The sequence below is a fragment of the Balaenoptera borealis genome, assembly GCF_965194805.1.
Source record: "Balaenoptera borealis genome assembly, chromosome: 14".
Taxonomy (NCBI): domain Eukaryota; kingdom Metazoa; phylum Chordata; class Mammalia; order Artiodactyla; family Balaenopteridae; genus Balaenoptera; species Balaenoptera borealis.
The window spans coordinates 64466962-64489583 of record NC_138875.1 but is presented as its reverse complement, the minus strand read 5'-3'; the positions used below and the strand labels follow the sequence as shown (position 1 = coordinate 64489583).

The window sequence follows — 22622 nt, the reverse complement described above, 5'->3', positions numbered from 1 at the left end:
GTGAGCAGGAGGGGCCTTCCGATTGCGGGCCGAGCGCATGCGCGGGCCTGCGCCGGCCGGGCGCGCAGTGACGCCATCAGCGCGCGCCGCACGAATTCCGGGCGTGAGCGGCGCCACTCCTACCAGCCTCGGCTGCTCCTTCTGTGCGGCCAGGCCCCGAGGTCCCTGCCGGCGTCGCGGGTTCCCGCCCCGGCGAGTTCGGTTCTTTCCTCACGAGCGGGTCCGGAAAGCTTCCTGAGTGTCTCCGGATCTCCGAGGCTGGGAGCTGAGTCGCCCTGAAGGTCTGCGGCCTTTAGCTGACGGCACGCGGGCACAGCCTCTCCCCGCGCCCCGGACCCGGTCGCGGAGGTTTCGTTACCTCCCCGATCACAGCCCTGGGTCGGGTGGGGTTCCCCCGGCCCGCGAGGATAGTGGGCTAGAGGCGGGGCTCCAGGGTGCGGTCAGCCTGGAGGGCCGCCAGGGGCAGAAAGGCCTGTTGGCCCGAGAGCTTGAGCCCTAGACCGCTTTTCAGCGTGGGGTTGGGCGACAGGCCACTGCCGGCTGCTGAGCAGGGTCGCTGGGATAGCCCATCCCTGGAGGTCATTCGGGAGATGACAGTCCTGTGGCCAAGTGGGGCCACCGGGCCAGGCCTAGCCAATGGAGGAATAAGTGGGAGTGGCTGGCCAGGCCGAGGAAACAAAAGTTGGGGAGGGTGCCTGGGCCCCGGGATAGGGTGTCTTCAGCAACAGACAACAGTTGGGGAGGGTCAGGGGTCAGGGCCTAGACCAATCTGAGCAGAGGGGAGGTTACTCTTAGGGATATTCGCCAGATGGGCGTGGGACGAGGGGAGCTACAAGGCCACACCAGGGACCACCATGTTTTCCATGGGTCACCCACTCTGTTGGCCTAGGCTACGTTTGTCCACGATCCTAGGTGTTCTCTGTGGTCCTCCCATTGTCCTTTTCGGCTAGTTCTCCGCTGTGCCTGCATCTCTCTCCTTGGCTCTGTTGCCAGATCTTAAGGAGGCAGGAGATCCTCAGACCCCCCCGATTCTGTGCCTTATACAAAGGATCCTGGTCCAGGGAATCTGAGAACACGTAGGAAGTAGAATGTCAGCGAGGAAAATACTCTGGCATCCTCAGCTCAGATTTTGTTCGCTGTGAAGGCTGAGGGCACAACCCGAAAAACAGATTTCTCTTTGTTGGCTAAAAGGAGAGAGACCCATTTGTCAGGAGTGACTCTTTGTGTGTGTGTACTAAGCTCTGATTGCCATTCATCACCTACACAAGGACATGGAAAAGCCAGAGGACGCCTGTGCAATAGTGGGTGAGGAGAGGCCTCAAGGAAGTGGGGGCGGGGGGCCCTGGAGGGCAGCTGCCTGAGGGCCTCTGCGATGGGGCTGGAGGTTGGCCAAGCCCTGTCCCAGGAGTGGCCACCACCTCACCCTGTGCTCCCTTGGCCTGTGTCTCAGGCCATTGTCCAGGGCACATTTTGTGATGATCCCAGGCTCAAGATGATGCCAGATGGTGAAGGCTGCCTGAGGCTGAGTGGCTTCCAGCTGGGCACAGAGGCTCTGGCTGTGGGCAGCATATGGTGGCCTGGAGTCTCCACACTCAGCTCACATCACATCTCTCTTCTGATATGCAGACCCAGTCACCTCCTGGGGCTCTCCCTGGCCCTGGCCTGTGTGTCCGGGTTGGTGGGGGATCACACTGGAAGTTGATTCTTTTGCCTCCCTACTGCTCAAAGATCTGCCCACGTCATTCTGCCCCTTTGCCCCAATGCTGCAAAGGCAAGGTCCCCTGCCATCGGCCTCCTCCCTGCAGCCTTCAAGATCTTGGTTAAATGCAGCTGGGCTCCCTCCAGGCATCTGCCTGCCTCTCTAGCCACTCTCCACCTGCTCACTTCCCTCCAGCCTTGCTGGTCTTCTCTCAGCTCAGAGACCCCGCCCCTCCCCCTCCCCCTCCCCCCTCCCCCCTCCCCCTCAGGTCTCAGTTCCAGGAACTGAGGCTGCCAACTTATTCCATTATTCCAGCTACGTATGAACGGGCAGGGCCAGGGTGGGGGACCAGTGGTCCACTGGGGCTGGTGGCTTCTCCAGGCTCACAGCCCCAGGGGACACAGGCCCAGCTCAACCAACTTTTCTGGCTGGGCTACCTGCTGTCCACCTTGTGCTGTGTGGCACAAGAGGGGGGTCCCTGCCCCTCCTGGGTACAGGTCCCCATGCCCTTCTTTCAGTTCAGTGTAGCCTGTCCCCTTCCTCCTCGTGAAAGGGGATGGGGACAGGACTCAGGGTGCAGTCAGTGAGCAGACGCCATTCCTAGAGGTCAGAATTCCAGGGCACTGAGTCCCCTCAGGGCCCAGCTCCTGGGCTCTGCCCGCTCTAGGAACTACCTGGGACCCTGGGTCACTGCCAGCAGTCTCCCGCGAGGGTTCACTCTGTGCAAAGCATTGTTCTAAGTGCCTTACAGACATTACATCATTCCATCCTCATAGCCCGCTGGAGTGGGTTCTTGTGTCACCTCATTTCACAGGTTGGGAAATGAAGATTAGGTGGCTTGCCTCAGCCTGTGAACAGGCAAGCTTTGCTGCTGGGCCCTTTCTCCTGCATCTCCTGTGAGCACTGAGGGCACACAGCCTGGTCCTTGCACCACATTCCCTTGCACCCTCAAGCCCACCCTTGGCCCCCAGATCTGCCCCAGACACCAGGTGCTGTGCGAGGTTGCTGGGGTGGGGCACTCACTCCCAGAAGAGCAGCTCCAGGAATGGGACCTGCTTGCTGGGAGTCTCCTGCGGGCAGGTTATTTCCCAGTCTGAGCTAAGCCCTTTGTGTGGCTTTTGCCGTGGAGTCCCTTGGACAGGAAGGTCCTTCGCCCCCTCACAGCCTGGGGCACTGGCTTATCCCATCCTGTTCACACCTCCTCCACCTGGCCTGTGGGTGGTGGTTCCCAGCCAGATCTGGGCCACTGGGGCCCTCCAGTTCAGGGTTCTTTGGCCCCCATGCTGGGCTGGGCTCCCAGCTGTGCCTGGGCCCCGGGATAGGGGGTCTTCAGCAAGAGGGACACCTTCCTAAGGTTCAGAACTGTGGGGTGAGGGCTCTAAGTGCCCACCCCTTCCTGCCCCAGGGCTGCTACCTCCCAGCCTAAGTGAAGGATTAAGAAAGGACCTCCTGCTCAGAGTCTCAGGGGACCAAAAATTGGTCATCCCAAAGCAGTGCCCCTCGAGCAGACCACCACAGGGAAACCATGAGGGGGTAAGCTGGGCTGGGCCACAGGCTGCAGGACAGACAAGAGCCCGAGAGCACTGTCTCCAGGCGCAGCCACCAGCGTGGGGCAGCTCTCCTCTGCCCACTCAATGTTGCCTGCCAGGTGACCCCGCAGGATCTTGCCCCCAGGCCACAGGCAAGGCCTGGATGGAGGCCAGATGTTCCTTGGCCTGGTGCCAGGCCTCCCAAGGGGCTAACACTGTGGCCACAGCTCGCTTGCCCACCAGCCTGCCTGGCCCCAACAGTGTCCTCGGGTGAGGAGTGGGCCTGCCCTTGGCAGAGGCGTGGCCACCACTGCCCACCCACAGATGGGTTGACACAGGGACAGGAGGCTGCAACAGGATCCAGTTTATTCTGCCTTGGAAGGGTGGTCCTGAGAGTGGCAGGTGCCACCCTGTCCTGGGCGGAGGGAGGGCCCAAGGGCTGGTTAAGGCCAGTGGCGGGAGAAGCGGGGGGTACGCAGCCCCTGGAATGCAGTGAGGCCAGGCTGAGGCCCGGAGGCAGCTGTGGTAGGCCGGGGTGATGCCCCTGCTGCCCAGGGTGGAAGGCACCGGGCTGGGACCAGGCCATGGCTACAGGGCCATGACCCAGGCCACACGGGCACCCTGGAAAGTGGGTCACAGGACACGAAACACGAAACACAGGCACACGAGTAAGCACGTGGACAAGTGGGCACAGATTCACAGGCCAGAGGAACACCCGGTCTCAGCTGGACACATGGACACCATGGTGGTGTCATACAGACCACAGGGGACACATGGACTTGACGGCCACAGGGGACAGCCCTGGGCCATGGACTGTGAGGGACAGGGGAAGGGGGCCTTTTGGCACGACTGCACTGGAATTGTGAGAAGGGGGCGCTGGGGGCAGCCCATGCGCAGACCCCAGGGTTCAGTCCGTCTTCCACACTTTGTTGAGCAGCTTCACCACCTCGTCATAGATGACGAACACGATGGCCACGTCCAGGCACACCCGGCCCAGGCGGGGGATGGTGCCCTTGTAGAACCTGAGCGGGGAGGGTGAAGAGGAGATGAAGCCAGCGTGTCTGGAAAGTGCGGGTAGGTCCAGAGATCGGAGGGAGGAGCAAGAGCAGAAAGAGCAGACTCCTTGGGGACAGGACAAGGGGAGGGCCTGAGGTGGGTGGACAGGAGGTGGGGTGTGGCCCAGGTGGAAGGCGGGGGACGGGGGTGGGGACAGCAGCCCTGCCCCTTCCCCACTTACGCCTTGGGCCCCTCGTTCCTCAGAATCTGCAGGCCACAGTCCCATGTGTTGCGGTACTTGTGCGCCTCCAGGCCCTGCAGAACACCAGCAGCTGCGGGATTCAGCAGCCAGTCCCACCCCTTCCCGGCCCCGCCCCCGTCCCACCCCCACCTGCATCCGAGTCTTGATCACGTCCAGAGGAGTGTTCCCGAAGACACTGGCTGCGCCCGCGATGGCTCCAAACACACCAGTGATGAGAGGGTTCATGGGCTTGTTGGGGTTGTCCCCTGGATGGGCGTGAGGGCTGCGGTCAGAAGGGGACGGAGGACCAGGCCTGGAGGTAGGGTCTTGGGGCACAGACGCACCTCGGTACCAGTTGCGCAAGGAGGTCATGACGAAGAAGCGAATGGCCTGGTTGGATCCCTGCTTCAGCACGGTGGCCGTGAGGCCCTGGTACGTCCCCTTCAGCCCTGGGGCAGGCAGGCACTGCGGTCACGCTGACGCCTCCAGGACCCAGCCCGCAGGAGCGCCAAGGCAGGAAGGGGAGGTGCCAGCCCTTTCCAGCCGGACCCAGGTCCCTAACCCCACCTGAGGGGAAGGCTGAGTGGCTCACCTTGTTCCCGCACGATCTCCCTGACCCCATGGAAGAATCCTCTGTATTTGGGGCTGGGGGAGGTCTGGTCATGGATGAACTTCACCTGAGAAAGAGGGAAGCAAAGGCGCTGGCTCCCAAGGGTCAGGGCAAGGGCACACCTGGCCTCTGAGACACGTGGCCCCAGAAGCAAGAGGGCCGCCTTACCGAAGAGCCTCCACCGTCATGTCTGCTGGTTTTTCCCACAACTTAGGCAGCAAACACGTGTTACCTTATGGTTTGTGCTCCTAAGTTTTTTAAGACCTTGTCTTCCCACTGCCTCCAGAATAGAGTCCAGTCCACAGAAGGCTCTTCCAGCGGGCCTCCTGCTCCAGGCTCCCCAGGCAGACCCCTGCCCACCTTGATGCTCTCCACCGGGCACAAGACCACTACCCCGGCCACCCCAGCACTCTCTCACGCCTGTCCCCTACCGAGACCTGCCCACCTTGATAGTCTCCATGGGGCACACGACCACCACGGCCTCGGCCACACCAGCGCCCAGGCCGCACAGCAGCCCGCGCGTGCTGTCCAGCCGTCCCTGGGCGTCCCGCATGTGGTTGCTGAGAAACTCGAACATCCCGAACCTGGGGTGGGAGGCAGAGGCATGAGAGGGGCCGCCGCGGGGCCGGGACTCCCTCCCGCGGCCGGGCCCCGAGCCCACCTCACCTGACGGCCGCCTTCGGAATGGAACCGTAGAGCAGGGAGCTGAGGCCGCGGTACAGGCCCAGGACGCCATGGTTGCGGACCGTCTGCCGCACGCAGTCCCCTGGGGGAGGGGGAGGTCAACGACCCCACCCGCCGGCCTGCCCGCCCCCGCCAGCCGCCCCCACTCACCGATGCCCCGGTAGCGCGGCGGGTGCGAGCGCTCGTCCAGCTGTAGCTGCGTCTTCACGTACTCGGTGGGGAAGGTGATGCAGATTTCAATGCCACCCGCCAGGCCGCCTGCGGGGAAGGACCGAGACCCGGACCGAGCTGAGACCCCTCCCCCTCCCTGGCGGCGTGCCCCTCCCCCGCCCCCGCCCGGACTTTGCCCGCCGCCCGGGAGCCGGGCCCACGCCCCTCCCGCGGTCCTAGCGCGGCGCCCGCGGGGACACGCGGAGGGGCCCGGGCCCACCCGGAAACGCGGCAGGGTCGGGTGGGGGTCGGGGTCCGTGTGCGCGTGCCCCACCTGCCAGGATCGCCTTCCCCGGGTGCGTGAGCGAGGCCTTCCCAGGCGCGGGCGCGCCGGCCGCCAGAGCGCGGGGCGCGGCCATGGCGGGCGGGGTGGGGGGCCCGGCGGCGGCCTCGGGTCCGAGCTCCTGCGCTCGGTCGTGGCGGCGGCGGCGGCGCCGGTTATGGGTCGGGGCGGGGCGGCCCCGTCGCTCCGGGGCTCCGCCCTGCGTAGTCCGAGCCCGGCCCCGCCCCCGGGCCGCCCCCGGGCCGCCCGGAGCCCGCGGGAAACTAAGGCCGGGTGGGCCGGCGGCCCAGCCAATGGCCGCGCGGGCCCGACTAGGCACCGCCCCAGGAGCCCCGCCCCCGGGGCGCGTGGGGCCGCCCCCTCTCTACCGGGAGGGCGGGGCCGCCCCTCACCCAACGCGCCGCGAGGCCACCGCGGGATTCCGGGCTCCGGGCGGCGCACACGGTGGGGAGAAGGCCCGTGACAAGCTCTGCTCACCGCCCTCCCCCCCCCACAAGAGGCCCCGCAGCTCTTCTGGCCCCTCCCGCCCACGCCAGCACCGGCGGGGAAGCTCGGCCCGGATAAACAGACTTTCATTTAATGTGCGAGTTACACGTTCTGTCCAGCGGGTCCGCGAAGTGACCCGGGGGGTGGGGGCAGCTCTGCCAGCGCGGAGTGGACAGGGCGCCGTTCCCCTGCGCCTGGGAGTACTTGCGCTCGACTCCCCAAGAGTGCAGGCTCCAGCCAGAGGGCCCGGAGGTCGGAGTCCACCTCCTGCGCGGCGGCCGCAGCCAGTTGCCTCGGGCAGTCAGTGGCCGCCCCAGGCTCCGGGTGGCTCAGAGGCTGCCATCACTGGGCTCCAGCAAAATAAATGACGTCCAGGCGTCCCGCCTCCCGTGGGTTCTCTGCGCTTCTGGGGTGACGCGCTCCTTGGGGAGGTTAGTGACCCGTAGAGGGTGCTGCACAACGGAGCCGGCGGGGAATCCGGCAGGCCGGGCCTGCAGCGGGCCTGCAGCGGGCCTGCTGTCAGCGTAGCGGCGGCCTGCGGAAGGAGAGGCCCAGGGTGAGGACTCCTGCTGCCCCCGAGTGGCCAGGGGTCCAAGGAGCAGGCTTCAGGCCAGCCCAGACCACACAGAGGCTTCAGGGATGGTGGGAGTTGCTGTTGTGGGGCCCCTAGAGGGCTGGCCAGGCTGTAACGTAGTCCCCACACAGACACCTACTTAGCTCAGTGGGCTGCGTCCATGCATGCCCATCAAAATATTAAGAAACAGACTGACATTAATGCTGGGTGGGCCTGAGTATGGAGGACACAGGTGTGGGAGGCCTGAGGCTCCGTTCTGCCTGCCCACACACTTCAGGCCTGTGTCCCTCCTGCAGCCTCTGTGTAGGGGACACCAACCGCTCTGTCTGCTCACGGCCAGGCCATCCAGGCAGCTTTCCAGTGCAGAGCAAGTGCAGGCTTGTTGCCCGGGGCCAGGCAGCAGGGGGGACAGCAGTATTTGTAGCTGGGCAGCCGCCAGGCATGGAGATCTGGGAAGATGAGGCCATGCCAGTCCAGCAGTCCTGGAGCACTGACCTTTGTCCTCCTCATCCATCCCACCCTGCCCGAAACCCAGCCAGGGGAGGGCAGGCGGTGTCATTCACTGCCCCACTCTCCTCCCCTCCCCAGGGGACAGGGTACTAGGGACTACGGGTTGCCCCCTACCAAACAGGAGAGGGGCAGGTGCCACCATGTGCTCCTCTCACTGCCACAGTCTCTCTGGGGCATCCAGTCTGTCCACCTGCAAAGAGGAGGGAGTGCCGAGTGCCCGCCTGACAGGCTGCATACAGGCTGGGCCTGGGGTTGGTTGGGGGCTGGGCAGCAAGCACACAGCCTCCAGGAGAGTTAGAGCTGAGGCCGGGCACACGGGGCACCCACCATGACCTCTGTAACCAGGCGGAGATGGGGCGGGGGACCCTGGTGAACCCCAGCCGCCGCTGCAGTCCTATGCCTTCAAGTGGGCACTTGGCCGCCAAGGCACCGGAGTGGTGGACAGTGACAGCAGTCCATGGGTGCAGCTGAGTCCTCCTCTGGACATGGGGACACTGCCAAGACAAGGCAGTGCTTCCTGCTTTCAGCCAGTCCAGGCTGCCCATCCCTCTTAAGGAGACCAGTCACCTAACACCTGGGACTCACCCCCTGCCTGCCGCACCCCCCCCCCCGCCCCCGCCCCAGCCATCTGAGGACAAGCTGCCCCTCGCCCTTCCTCCAGGCATTCCCAGATGCTGCCCATGCAGTGCTCACAGGCCTGTGCAGACACATGGACAGGGAGGGAAGAGAGTGAGGCGTAGCCATGGGGCTGCGGGGTGGACACACTGTGTTCTCGGGAGAAGAGCAACTGTGTGTCTGGGACTCCAAACAAGCACCCGGGTGAGAAGAAAGTCACGTGTCCGGCACATACTCAGATCTGGGAGAGACCAGACCAGCCCGGACCTAGCAGAGACAGCCCTCCCCTCCCTCCATGAGACCAGGGCTGAGGAGAGGAGCCGGACAGTCTGAGCTGGGCCCATGGACTCCCCTGGGAGAGCCCAGGGGGTTGTTCCAGGAGGGTTGGCCCTCAAGCTTCCCGGATGAGTCGAGAGGCCCAGGGCCCGGTTTTCCACTCGGGAAGGGGCCCTGGCCTTCTTGTCCAGGCCCTCGGCCTCACAGCACTGTCCAGTCGGCCAGGCCCCCCACCACCTGAGCAGCCCCCTCGAACCCCCTCAGCTTGTCCCAGACAAGCTCCTGTCCTGCCCTCCAGCCGTCTCTGCTTTAGTCTTCCCCATCAGTGATGATAACCCTCTGTTTCTGATGTTCAAGCGCCAAAGCAGTCATCCTCGGCTTCTGTCACTCCACACCCAATCCATGTGCACGTGGGGATGGCCGCCCGCTCACCCCGAAGGATCACTGATGGCCTCTCACTTGAGTCAGCACCACCCAAGGGCTCCCGGCTCCCACCCCTGAAGCCTGTTCTCAGCAGCAGGCCCCTCACCTCAGGTCCCAGGTCCCACTGCGAGTATGACCAGAGGCCTGACAACAGCCTGTGCCCCCCCGCCCCTACCCCCAAGGCCCTTCTTTGAACACTTGGCACGTTCCTGCCTTCACCTGCCCTGGCCGCTGACCCTCCCTTCAAATGTCCCCAAGACCAGGCCCCTGGATTCCTCTGGGCTCTGCTCAGGGCCGCCTTCTCACTGAGCTGCCTTGATGGCCCCGCTGTGAAGCTCCACTGGCACCGTGGCCCCCGCAGCTGCCCCACCCCCAAAACTCATCCCTTTCAAACACTGTGTCTGTCGCTTGTCAACCTCACTGAATGTGAATTCAACCGAATAGGGTTTTTCTGTTTTGCCCACTGATAACCATTACCTGGAATAATGCCCAGTACATAGTAGGTGCTCAAACATTTGCTGAACGGTGAGTGTTCTATTTGCCAGCCTCCGGGCTGCTTCAATACCCTCCACTGTTTGCGTTACAATTCATTTCTAGAACTTCTACGCGATAGGAAAGCTTGTGTCACCGGACCTCGGTGGCACGCACCTTCACAGGCTCACAGGTCCCCGAGTCCTGGGACTCATTAAGCCCCCCCAGCCTCCTGCCCCTCAGTTGTGGGGGGCGGGGCTGGGGCTCGAGCGCCACGGGAAACACTGCTGAGCAGGGTCACATCTCCAGGCTGCCCTGACCGACCCCACCCCCGTGACCACAGCCCAAGGGAGGCCCAGGCCCTGCACACCACGGCATCCGCCTGTGAACCACCTGACAGCAAAGCGTAACTACAGCACCAACACAAAGGCCCCACCCTTCCAAAGGTCTCCAGGGGTCCCCCTCCTGGACTGTTGCACAGCCTCTGTCCCTAAGGCCCCGTGGGTGTGGCTATGGCTCTGTCACCACTAGCCCAGTGGTCTCAACAAGTCACCCAAGGGTGGTCCCATGGGGACTGATGGGGCTTTTGAAGGTCCCAGGACACAAGAGAGGGGAAGGCACTTGGAAAACCCCAAATACCAGCTGGCAATGGGGCCCAGGATGTCTCATATGCCAGTTGGGGTTCATTTACAGAGGGGTCATCTGCCTACCCTCTGGGTGACAACCGCCCCTTTGTTTGCAGTGCTTAAGCGCCAACGCCGGAACACCAGCGCTGGGGCTTTCGCAGGTGGATTCTGAACAAGCGGAGACCTGGTGGGCTGCATGAGGCTGGGGGGGGACATGGGGGCGCATCTGACCCACAGGCCAGGCGGGTGTTGGAGAAGTGGGGTGAGGAGGACTCCCTGTTCCTGCCAGGCCTGCTCAGGGGACGGGGGTGGGTTTGAGGTGCGCAGAGGGTTTGACGGGGTCCCCAGGGCCGTCCATGAGGGTGGCGCTGATGATTATCTTAACTGTGCTTGTGCTCCCGGCACATACTGTGTGCACCCACGATGCTGATGTCAGGAAGTGAAGAAAGAGCCCCTTGTTCTTTATTTTTTTTTTTTTTTGAGAGTTCTGTTTTATTCGGCAGAAATTTTTAGGACTTCAAGCCCAGGAGGCAGCATCTCAAGGAACCCTGAGCGAACTGCTCTGAGGAGGAGATGGGGGAGCCAGGATATATAGGAGTTTTGCAACAAAGGGCAGGTAGTCTGCACGTCAAAAGATTACTGTTAATTAAAGGAAACCAGATATCTCAAGTTAAGGAATTTAGTGCTTTTCCACATATGGGAAGATGCAAGAGTCTGGAGCCCCTTGTTCTTGAGCAGAAAGAGGCTTCTGCTCCAAAGGGCTCTGGCGAGGCCATCGGGCTGCAGGTCTCTTCAGGGCTGACCGGGAGGACCACTGCCAGCAGAGCCAGCTTCTTGGAGCTTTCCCACCTCCCCGCCTGTGGCATGCAGCACAAGTTTTCTTGGAGCGAGAGGCAGAAAACGCAGATAAAAGTAATCAGCACCCAGAGATAACTGGTCGATACCCTGGGGCGTGATCTTGGCCCGTGTTTTCTGTGTGATGTGTCACCAGCACCCGCTGGACCTGCACACTCACACATACAGATGGGGTTGTGCTGTTTCCCACTGAAACTGGAAACACCCTCTCCTGTAGCTCTGTCTGTTCATTCTGGACAGCAGGGTAGGTAAAGTCGTGACATATATACTGTTTAATTAACATCTTGCTACTGATTGGACATTAATTTACTCTTTTATTAAACAATGCTTCACACATTCATTGAAGCTAAACCGTGTGCACATCTTTACAAACTTTTTCCCACTCACAGATGATTCTGATATTGTCAGAGAGCTTCGAGAATCTTCCTGCCAACCGACCACAGAAAACCAACAACGCCAACTGACACTGATTATGCCAATAAGGTGATACAATTTTAGAAAATACTTTTAAGTTGGGATGCTACTTATAACACTGATAATTCCATGCTATTACGACAATTTCTGGAGCTGATTAACCAACACGGGGTTCCCCTGGGCCTTTGCTTACAGGGTTCTGCTAGTCATCCCAGAGGACAAGGCAGGCTGAGGGTGTGGGGGTGACCAGGGTGGAAGCCAGGTGGGCATGAAACCAAGTTCCCCCACAACCCAGCTCCTCTGCCAAGTTTATTTTATTTATTTATTTTTAAGGAGTGTTTATTTATTTATTTATTTATTTTTGGCTGCGTTGGGTCTTCGTTGCCACGTGCGGGCTTTCTCTAGTTGCGGTGAGCAGGGGCTACTCTTTGTTGCAGTGCGTGGGCTTCTCATTGCGGTGGCTTCTCTTGTTGTGGAGCACAGGCTCTAGGCACGCGGGCTTCAGTAGTCGTGGCTCATGGGCTCTAGAGCACAGCCTCAGTAGTTGTGGTGCACGGGCTTAGTTGCTCCACGGCACGTGGGATCTTCCTGGACCAGGGATTGAACCCGTGTCCCCTGTATTGGCAGGCGGATTCTTAACCACTGCACTACCAGGGAAGTCCCCTCTGCCGAGTTTATGATGAACCTCTCTGTCCAAAATGTTATTCCCTTTTCTTGTCCAACACCTGTTCCCTCAAGATTGACGCGTATCAAAGAAAAGGGGGGACTGAAACCAAGCACGACCCTGTGGGGCCCTCCCAGGCACAAAAGCCTTTCCGTGTCCCTGCTTCTTGTTTGTAGGAAAATGTCTTCAGCCTCCTAGACCTTCCCTGAGTTCCAAAGGGCAGATTCAATTATTGATACTAATTAGGGCGTGAGGGAATGCAGAAAGCAGCAACAGTGCAGCATGGGGCAGGGGCCCGGCTCCTCCTCATGGGAGGCACATAACAGTCTGACATATACCTCTGAGTGCTTCTGCAAGGACTAAGGCCCCCACCCAGGTGGAGGATGGTGACTTCAGGCTGAGCACAAGCAGTGGACCCCAGACCGGTTAGAACCAGAAGACTGATGATTGAGATTCTGGGAACGCCACCCTTTTACCTCCCCACCAACCAATCAGAGGAAGGTCACACACCCTGCAGACCTCCCCCCAAATTTTACCTATAAAAACTCTTACCCAGGACTTCCCTGGTGGCACAGTGGTTAAGAATCCACCTGCCAATACAGGGGACACAGGTTTGAGCCCTGGTCAGGGAAGATCCCACATGCCGTGGAGCAACTAAGCCCATGCGCCACAACTACTGAGCCTGCGAGCCACAGCTACTGAGTCCATGTGCCTAGAGCCTGTGCTCCACGCAAGAGAAGCCACCGCAATGAGAAGCCTGTGCACCACAACAAAGAGTAGCCCCCACTTGCCGCAACTAGAGAAAGCCCGTGTGCAGCAACAAAGACCCAACGCAGCCAAAAATAAATAAAAAAACAAAAACAAACAAACAAAACAACTCTTACCTGGGGGAGGGATGGATTGGGAGCTTGGGATCAGCAGATACAAACTACTATATATAAAATACATAAAAAACAAGGTCCTACTGTATAGCACAGGGAACTATATTCAGTATCCTGTGATAAACCATAATGGAAAAGAATATGAAAAAGAATATATATATATCTGAATCACTTTGCTGTACAGCGGAAGTTAACACAACATTGTAAATCAACTATACTTCAGTTAAAAAAACCCAAACCCACTCATCCCCAGAAACCAACAGGGAGTTCGGGTTTTTGAGCACGAGCTCCCCATCTCCTTGCTCAGCCCTGCAATAAACCTTTCTCTGATCTAAACTCCCATGTTTCAGTTTGTGTAGCCTCACTGTGTGTCAGGCACATGAACTTGTGTTTGACAACAGGTGTGGTTGGGGACATTGTTGTACAGCACTCGGCAGCCTCAAACACCTCCTCCTCCTAACAGGGGTCTCCAACCTACAGACAATCAGGTCTACTAAGATCTTCTTAAATGGGAAGGCCCCAGAGTTGGTCTGAAGTTCCCAGGTGGAAGCGGTGTTTTCTGTTTCAAAGCAGGTGAGTATCTCTCTGATCACACAGCAGCCTGGGCCTGCAGAACCCTGGAGGAAGGAGCGGCTCCAGCCTGGCCCCACTCGTGGTGCATGACCCTCATGGCCCACCTGCTCCCACGGGCGGTGCAGGTGTGCTCCAGGTGTGCTCTGTGCTGCATCCAGACCGGCCTTCTTCCCACTAGCAACCGCCGACCAGGGATCTTGTGCTGTGATCCCCCACCAGCCTTCTTCCCTGGTGGCTTCAACTTCTACGTCCTCTGCTCTGAGGACCTGGTGTCCCCCACCTCAGCAGCCACGTCAGAGCTGCACCTGGGGAACGGCCTCAGCAGACCCCAGCTCCTGCCCCACCGCCCTCGCTCCCTCAGTGGTGCTGGCTCTCTGGCCTTGCGGAGAGCCATTCTCTGCCGAGTTCACACCAGGGGCGTGGGGTGAACCCCGATGCAGACCGTCTGCCTTGAGCTCCGATGCCAGCCCTGGGGCTCCCCCACCAGCAGCCATGTCTGGTCTCATCTGCTCCTCAGACCCAGCTGAGAACCTGGCCTCCCACTCCCCGAGGAAACGGATGCAGCCAGAGGGGCCGCATGTGCTGGAGGCCCAGAGTCAAGTGTAGTCTAAGAAGTCTGAACTCTTTTTTTTTTTTTTTTAAGGCCGCACCATGAGGCTTGTGGGACCTAAGTTCCCCAACCAGGTATAGAACCTGTGCCCCCTGCAGTGGAAGTGCAGAGCCTTAACCACTGGATCTCCAGGGAAGTCCTGAAGAAGTCTGAACTCTTAATGAACCACTTTGTTTTTCTTGCATAATAGTTTATATACAAAAGTAAATATATATTAAGTGGTTTATAAAGAAAAACCAAAAAGTTACTCAGTAATTTTAAAAGCTTACTTGATCTTTTTTTTTTAAAATTTTTATCGGAGTATAGTTGATTTACAATGTTGTGTTAGTTTCTGCTATACAGCAAAGTGATTCAGTTATACATATACATGTATCCAATCTTTTTTAGATTCTTTTCCCATATAGGTCTACTTGATCTTTTTTGTAATTTTCTGTTCTGTGCCAGATAATCCCGGTACCCCCAGTCTGTCTGGGCAGGTCTAGCTCTTACTAACGGGGCCTCATTTCCTTACACATTTTGTCAGTGTTTTTATGACGAGCTCAGTTTTTCTTGGAATGGTATCTGTCAGAATTCTTTGAAGCCTTGCTTGAAGGTAGGTTCTCCTTAAGAGGACTTGTGGGGCTTCCCCGGTGGCGCAGTGGTTAAGAATCCACCTGCCAAAAAAAAAAAAAAAGAATCCACCTGCCAATGGAGGGGACACGGGTTTGAGCCCTGGTCCAGGAAGATCCCACATGCCACAGAGCAACTAAGCCCATGCGCCACAACTACTGAGCCTGCGCTCTAGAGCCCGCGAGCCACAACTACTGAGCCCATGTGCCACAACTACTGAAGCCCGCATGCCTAGAGCCCGTGCTCCGCAACAAGAGAAGCCACCATAATGAGAAGCCCGTGCACCGCAACGAAGAGTAGCTCCCGCTCATCGCAATAAGAGAAAGCCCGCGCGCAGCAACGAAGACACAACGCAGCCAAAAATAAATAAATGTATAAATAAATTGGAAATTGTTTTAAAATTAAATTCCTTACTTGAGGGTTTTTTAATACATGAATTTGTGCTACAACCATCTGAGGGCCGGCTTGCCAGGCCCAGTTTTGTCCTCTTAATCTAGCACCGTGGTTGCAAAGAGCTCTTTCTGTTCCTTTTCACCCAGTCTCTCAACGGAGGGCTAGGCAAGGCTGGAACAGCCTTACTCATCCTTGCACTGACCAGGGACACTTTTGTCGGTCTCTGCGTCCTGCAGGGAGTGAGAGCCACAGGGCAGTTCAACAGGGTTGGGCAAAAGTCAATCATGTCCCTCTTCCTTCCTGGAGTTTTTTATCTCAGGCTTCTTTGCTTACTTGTGGGCCCACTGATTCACTTTGTATGTTTCACCCTACATTTTACTGATTCACTTTGTATGTTTCACCCTACATTTCATGTTTTCTGGTGACAGGTTTGTGGGTGCCTCCTCTGCGGCACGGACAAACCCAGGCTATTTTCGCCTGCACAGAAAACCACGTCTGTGTGAGGCTGTCACTCACAGGAAGGACTACAAGAATACGAAGGTCACTGCGTGTCCAGGAAGTACCGTGCCCAGGGAGGCGACACAGAGTCAGGACCACCTTTCAGTGCTTTTTGTGCTAATATTTATAAAGGAGGTTGGCCAACAGCAGGACAGAATATCCTGGTCGCCTCAGGCCCCTTAATGCCGGCATCCTGTAATCAATCAGGGTTTACGATTCCATTAAAATATAATTTCACATTCTGTAAATTACTGAACAGCATCTCCAAGTTTAAACAGACACACAGCCCTAACACAATACCACAGGCCTTGGAAGCCTTTCTGGCCTACAAAATACACCTTTCAGTTAAATCTTGACAGCAGGATTTAGGGTGTGAACGCACCATAATCTGTCTAATCAAGACTTTAAAGTGAAGACAAGTACTGGTGAGGTGGTGCAGAAGCACGCTGCCAACCCCGCGGGGTTGCCATATGGTCGCTTCTGCCCTGCCCGCCACTCCCCACCACGTCTCCAGGGGGTCCTCCCTGCCATAGAGTCCAATGTTTGTTCACCGTGATTTCCAGAGTCTAACACGCATGGGACATACCAGCCCTGACACATGCTCGCTCCCTTGTCGGGGACTCGCGGGCAAAGAGAAATCGGGAGGGCGGCTTCCCAGGAGGAGCGGGACTCAGGCTGCAGGACACAGGCAGGTTCAAGTGAGGGGCGGCGGTAGCGGGAAGGGTCGGACTGAAGGCTCAGGAGGGCATGGGAAGACCGGCCCCGCCTGTAGAGGCTGGTGGGGGTGAGACAGGTTGTAAGGGAAGGTCCGGTGAGTTTGGGATCTGCTGTCATGGCCAAGTTTCTGGGGCTTGTCGGAGGTGGGCGAGAAAGAGCAGCCAGCTCTGAGGAGGCCTGACCGCTGACCTTCACCCCCGGCTGTGGACGTGAGCGGCTTCAGGGGAGCCCACGCTGTAAGAGGCCACCTGTACTCCAGGCGCCCTGAGACGCGGTGCCTCCCCGAGGCGTCTCTAATGATCCGATAGGACCGCTGGGGGATGGAGGGGGCAGCACAGAGGTAAGCACAGGGGGCACTGGACTGGGAGGGGGACCGTGGCATAGAGGGTGCCCACCGGGGTAGATTCCTTCCCACCATCCTGCCATCTGTCACTTCCTAAACCCTCACAGCATTTGAAATACACACTGGCTGTTTTGAGGGCAAAAATGAATTTCTACCGTCTGAGTGGACACTGGGTGCCCAACCCAAGGTCAGCTCAGAAAACCACTTCCCTTAAGGGGACCTTCCGTAGTGAGCTTCCATTGCAGACCTGAAGCATTGGCCGCCCCCAAAGCACTGCTCAGAGGCTCTGCGGGGACTGTCCCAGGGCGGGGTGGGGCAGGGGTGGGGGGTGGGGCGCGGCTGTGAGTACCAGTCTCGGTGACAACGTGAGGGCTAGCTTTCTCTAGTTGTGGCGAGCGGAGGCTACTCTTCATTGCAGTGCATGGGCTTCTCATTGCGGTGGCTTCTCTTGTTGCGGAGCACAGGCTCTAGGCGTGCGGGCTTCGGTAGTTGTGGCACACGGGCTCAGTAGTTGTAGCTCGTGGGCTCTAGAGAGCAGGCTCAGTAGTTGTGGCGCATGGGCTTAGTTGCTTGGCAGCATGTGGGATCTTCCCGGAACAGGGCTTAAACTTGTGTCCCCTGCATTGGCAGGCGGATTCTTAACCACTGTGCCACCAGGGAAGTCCCCGTGTCTTTAGACCTCGGTTGGGAGAGGTGACTTGGGGAGCACAGCACCTGCTTCTCCAGCCCCCATCACAGGGGCTCCACGCTGGAGGGGAGCTGTGTGTGCTCAGGGCCGTGGCGGGGACGGTGCGGAGAGGCCAGGGGGGACTCGGAGGAGGTGGGGGAAGAGTTCGTTTCAGCTGCAGGGGGCCTGCAGGTGGGCGGAAAGGGAGGTGAGCCCTCAAACTATACGCCTGAGGTCCACGCTCTGAAAGGCTGAAGTTAACACCGCGTCTGACAGAACAAGACAGTCTCTGTCAGAGGCTCACGTCACTCACTGTCCCACTGAACAGCAAGAGAACAGCAAGACCCAGCGCCAGGACCCCTGGGGACGGCCAGTTCCAGCACGTTGGCTGGGTCCCTCCCCGTCTCTGGGCTCCACTGGGATCTTGGGAGACTCTTCCAGCCCCACTGCCCTGCGCTCCTGGAAACGCTGCCAGGGCAGGCAGCAGACAGGATCTCATAACCACAAGACAGTTGATCGTGGCAAAGGCCCGAGTTGTTCAAGGTTGTGCTGGGGACGTGAGACGCTTCAAGAATCGGAGAAAGGACAGTGGACGAGAGGCCACCCCTGCTCTCATCAGAAAAGCTTCAAGTTCCTTTCATCGAGTGGAGAGGTGCCGCAGCTAAAAAAGTCTGGGAAACTCACAAGCAGAGGTGGATCAGACACATGAAACAAGGGTCAGGGAGGCCAAGCGGAGGAAACAGGTGTGAACTTGGGGGACAGTGGGTTCGGCTGGGCAGAGAGAAGGGGGAATCCCAGAGATTCAGGCAAGCGGAGGGAGACCAGGCAGGAAGTAGGGCTGACGCAGCGAGAGCAGGGGCTCCTGCCGGTCAACATGGGGGGCCTGGAATCCCCGCCTACGGGCACCTTAGGTAAATGGGAGCTTAGGAAAGTTCTCCTCGATGGGTGGGTGGGGCTGAGGACCTAACAAAGGGCTGTTCCTGCCCAGGTGACGAGGGCCTAGTGCACCGCAGGCGTGAGCTTTGCTATAGCTGGGCGGTGGCAACAAGAACGGAATGGGGGCGCGGACGGGGGCCTATTAATGTACGAGGCTTCTGATGAAATAAAATTCGTATTTTAATGCAAGACAAGCAACATTGAAATAAAATTTTTTCTCTGCCCATTTGAGCCTCCTCCCTCCCCTCCACTGTACATTGTGTATCTGCATTAAGCATGAACCAGACTCCCCAGTGGCAGAAATACCTGCTCAACCACAAAGATCAATTTTTCTCCTTCTGGTGCCAGCCATGTAACTCCTTAGGAGGTAACATTCCTTTCTCAGTTCTGTAAGGGGTAATGATGATCCAACCCTGGCCTTGTAGGTGCAGACGTCTTTGGTGGACTTTATGTACAAGGCCACTATATCATTTCCCTTAAAGACAGCTACTGGTGCAGAATAGACTGGTCAGACGACCTGGGGAGATACTGGGCTGGAGTTCTCAGCTTAAATACTCACTGATGACCTTATTAATGTCACTAGCTATATTTCTGCCTATTTTACAAGATTACTGTTTCTTTTCTTTTTTAAAATAAATTTATTTATTTTATTTATTTATTTTTGTGTGCGTTGGCTCTTCGTTGCTGTGCGCGGGCTTTCTCTCATTGCGATGAGTGGGAGCTACTCTTCGTTGCGGTGCACGGGCGTCTCATTATGGTGGCTTCTCTTGTTGTGGAGCACGGGCTCTAGGCATGTGGGCTTCAGTAGTTGTGGCACGCGGGCTCAGTAGTTGTAGCTCATGCGCTCTAGGGCGCAGGCTCAGTAGTGTGGCACATGGGCTTAGTTGCTCTGCGGCATGTGGGATCTTCCCGGACCAGGGCTCGAACCTGTGTCCCTTGCATTGTCAGGCGGATTCTTTTTTTTTTTTTTTTTTAATATTTGAATTTTATTTTTTTTATACAGCAGGTTCTTATTAGTTATCTATTTTATACATATTAGTGTATATATGTCAATCCCAATCTCCCAATTCATCACACCATCACCACGCACCCCGCCACTTTCCCCCTTGGTATCCATACGTTTGTTCTCTACATCTATGTCTCTATTTCTGCCCTGCAAACCAGTTCATCTGTACCATTTTTCTAGGTCCACATATATGCGTTAATATACGATATTTGTTTTTCTCCTTCTGTCAAGCAGATTCTTAACCACTGTGCCACCAGGGAAGCCCAAGATTATTGTTTCTTTCATGACCAAATGTGTGACTGAGCCTCTGAGAAAAATAATGATGACTAGAAGACCTGAAACAACTGACCAAATATATAGTTCTGTAAGATCAGGGATTGTAATAGTGTAGCTCTAGATGTGGGAAGAAGCAACAACAGGGCAATAACAGACTAGTAGAACAGGCGGCCCGGAGGCCTTGGGCTACCGTTAGTCAACAGGGTCTAGTCTGGTAACAGCACATTGAGTGGCCTATCAAGGAAATCCTCACCTGACCTGGGAGTGAGCATTCCTAACACCATGGGACAAATCGGTCATGAAATGCCTCCCAAACCTTGGTCGAAATTAAGGCTGAAAGGGAAGGGACTGTAACATACAGAATGTTGCCCACTACCCAGTTCTACAAGAATCAAGTCATTAACCACTGCAGTCGCTGACCTACCTGAAAGGAATTCAGGGTGAAGATCGGGATGAGGCACTTTGTGCTCTGGGAAAACTGGCAGAACTGGCCCTCAGAGACCTAGATATTTTCAGGAGAAAATTTTTTATGAATTTTTATTGCCTCTTCCCATACTTAGAAAAGCACTAAAACTATTAACTAAGGTAATGTGTTCCTCGTGAATAGCAATAACCTTCTACCAAGCTGGGTGCTTGGTTGCACATATCCCTTCGCCAAAATCACATATATACTGGCCTCCCCTCTTTCCTCTTTTTTTTTTGTTTTAAAGGTGTAGGCTTATTTATTTATTTATTTTTGGTTGTGGTTGGGTCTTCGTTTCTGTGCGAGAGCTTTCTCTAGTTGTGGCAAGTGGGGGCCACTCTTCATCGCGGTGCGCGGGCCTCTCGCTATTGCGGCCTCTCTTGCTGCGGAGCAGAGACTCCAGACACGCAGGCTCAGTAATTGTGGCTCACGGGCCTAGTTGCTCCGCGGCATGTGGGATCTTCCCAGACCAGGGCTCGAACCCGTGTCCCCTGCATTGGCAGGCAGATTCTCAACCACTGCGCCACCAGGGAAGCCCCCCTCTTTCCTCTTTTTTAATTTTTGTTTTATTTATTTATATTAAAAAATTTTAAAAAAATTTTATATTGGAGTATAGTTGATTTACAATGTTGTGTTAGTTTCAGGTGTACAGCGAAGTGATTCGGCTATATATATGTATATATTCTTTGTCAGATTCTTTTCCCATTTAGGTTATTACAGAATATTGAGTTCCCTGTGCTATATAGTAGGTCCTTGTTGGTTATCCATTTTATGTATAGTGGTGTGTATATATTAATCCCAAACTCCTAAATTATCCCTCCCCCCTTTCCCCTTTGGTTACCATAAATTTGTTTTCTAAGTCTGTGAGTCTGTTTCTGTTTTGTCCATCCACATCCCCCCTTTCCTCTTTGGAACAGTCCTCAGACCTTTCTGAAAGATTGTCTCTGGGTTATAATCCTCAGGTGGGCTTGACTAAAAGTTTCCATTTCTTTCTTAGATTGACTATTGATTTTTTTTAACAACAGTTCCAATCATTCCATATCCCCGCAAATACTTATTTTCCATTTTTAAAAAATTACCACAATCCTAAGTAGTTCATTGTGACTTTGATTTGCAATTTGCTAGTGACTAGTGATGTTGACCATCTTTTCATGTGCTTATTGGCTATTTGTATATCTTCTTTAGATAAATGTCTATTCAAGTCTTTTTGCTCATTTTTTATTTATTTTTATTTTAAAATTTTTTTCTATTTTTTCACACCTTTATTGGAGTATAATTGCTTTACAATGGTGTGTTAGTTTCTACTTTATAACAAAGTGAATCAGCTATACATATACATATATCCCCTTATCTCCTCCCTCTTGCGTCTCCCTCCCACCCTCCCTATCCCACTCCTCTAGGTGGTCACAAAGCACCGAGCTGATCTCCCTGTGCTATGCGGCTGTTTCCCACTAGCTATTTTACATTTGGTAGTGTATATATGTCAGTGCTACTCTCTTACTTCATCCCAGCTTACCCTTCCCCCTCCCCATGTCCTCAAGTCCATTCTCTACGTCTGTGTCTTTATTCCTGTCCTGTCCCTAGGTTCATCAGAACCATTTTTTTTCTTTAGATTCCATATATATGTGTTAGCATACGGTATTTGTTTTTCTCTTTCTGACTTACTTACAGTCTCTAGGTCCATCCACCTCACTACAAATAACTCAATTTTGTTTCTTTTTATGGCTGAGTAATATTCCATTGTATATATATGCCACATCTTCTTTATCCATCCGTCGATGGACACTTAGGTTGCTTCCATGTCCTGGCTATTGTAAATACAGCTGCAATGAACATTGTGGTACATGACTCTTTTTGAATTATGGTTTTCTCAGGGTATGTGCCCAGTAGTGGGATTGCTGGGTCATATGGTAGTTTTAGTTTTTTAAGGAACCTCCATACTGTTCTCCATAGTTGTTGTATCAATTTACATTCCCACCAACAGTGCAAGAGGGTTCCCTTTCTCCACATCCTCTCCAGCATTTATTGTCTGTAGATTTTTTGATGATGGCCATTCTGACCGATGTGAGGTGATACCTCATTGTAGTTTTGATTTGCATTTCTCTAATGATTAGTGATGTTGAGCATCCTTTCATGTGTTTGTTGGCAATCTGTATATCTTCTTTGGAGAAATGTCTATTTAGGTCTGCTCAGTTTTGGATTGGGTTGCATTATTTTTTTTGATATTGAGCTGCATGCGTTGCTTGTATATTTTAGAGATTAATCCTTTGTCGTTGCTTTGTTTGCAAATATTTTCTCCCATTCTTAGGGTTGTCTTTTCATCTTGTTTATGGTTTCCTTTGCTGTGCAAAAGCTTTTAAGTTTCATTAGGTCCCATTTGTTTATTTTTATTTTTATTTCCATTTCTCTAGGAGGTGGGTCAAAAAGGATCTTGCTGTGATTTATGTCATACAGTGTTCTGCCTATGTTTTCCTCTAAGAGTTT

General features: G+C 55.7%; 1 protein-coding gene and 1 long non-coding RNA gene across 4 annotated transcripts in view; one reads left to right on the top strand and one right to left on the bottom strand.

Annotated features, from left to right (window-relative positions):
* Positions 1-167: 167 nt before the first annotated feature.
* LOC309610790 lies at positions 168-17024 on the top strand. The gene is made up of 3 exons (XR_014234166.1): positions 168-281; positions 11478-11571; positions 15661-17024. It is a non-coding gene; the product is annotated as an uncharacterized lncRNA (long non-coding RNA).
* Positions 3578-22622, bottom strand: part of SLC25A1 (solute carrier family 25 member 1) — a 37134-nt gene continuing 18089 nt past the window's right edge. The window contains exons 3-11 of one of the 3 annotated variants that reach the window (XM_082354060.1): positions 6244-7273; positions 5910-6017; positions 5742-5841; positions 5521-5659; positions 5058-5142; positions 4810-4914; positions 4616-4731; positions 4466-4556; positions 3578-4250 (exon numbers count right to left, since the gene is read on the bottom strand). In XM_082354060.1, coding sequence (XP_082210186.1) covers positions 4485-4556; positions 4616-4731; positions 4810-4914; positions 5058-5142; positions 5521-5659; positions 5742-5841; positions 5910-6017; positions 6244-6328 — 810 coding nt within the window. In that variant the 5' untranslated portion in view covers positions 6329-7273 and the 3' untranslated portion in view covers positions 3578-4250; positions 4466-4484. Of the gene's footprint in view, positions 4251-4465; positions 4557-4615; positions 4732-4809; positions 4915-5057; positions 5143-5520; positions 5660-5741; positions 5842-5909; positions 6018-6243; positions 7274-22622 lie in introns of those variants that run through there. The other 2 variants (XM_082354059.1, XM_082354061.1) reach the window with 2 other exon arrangements.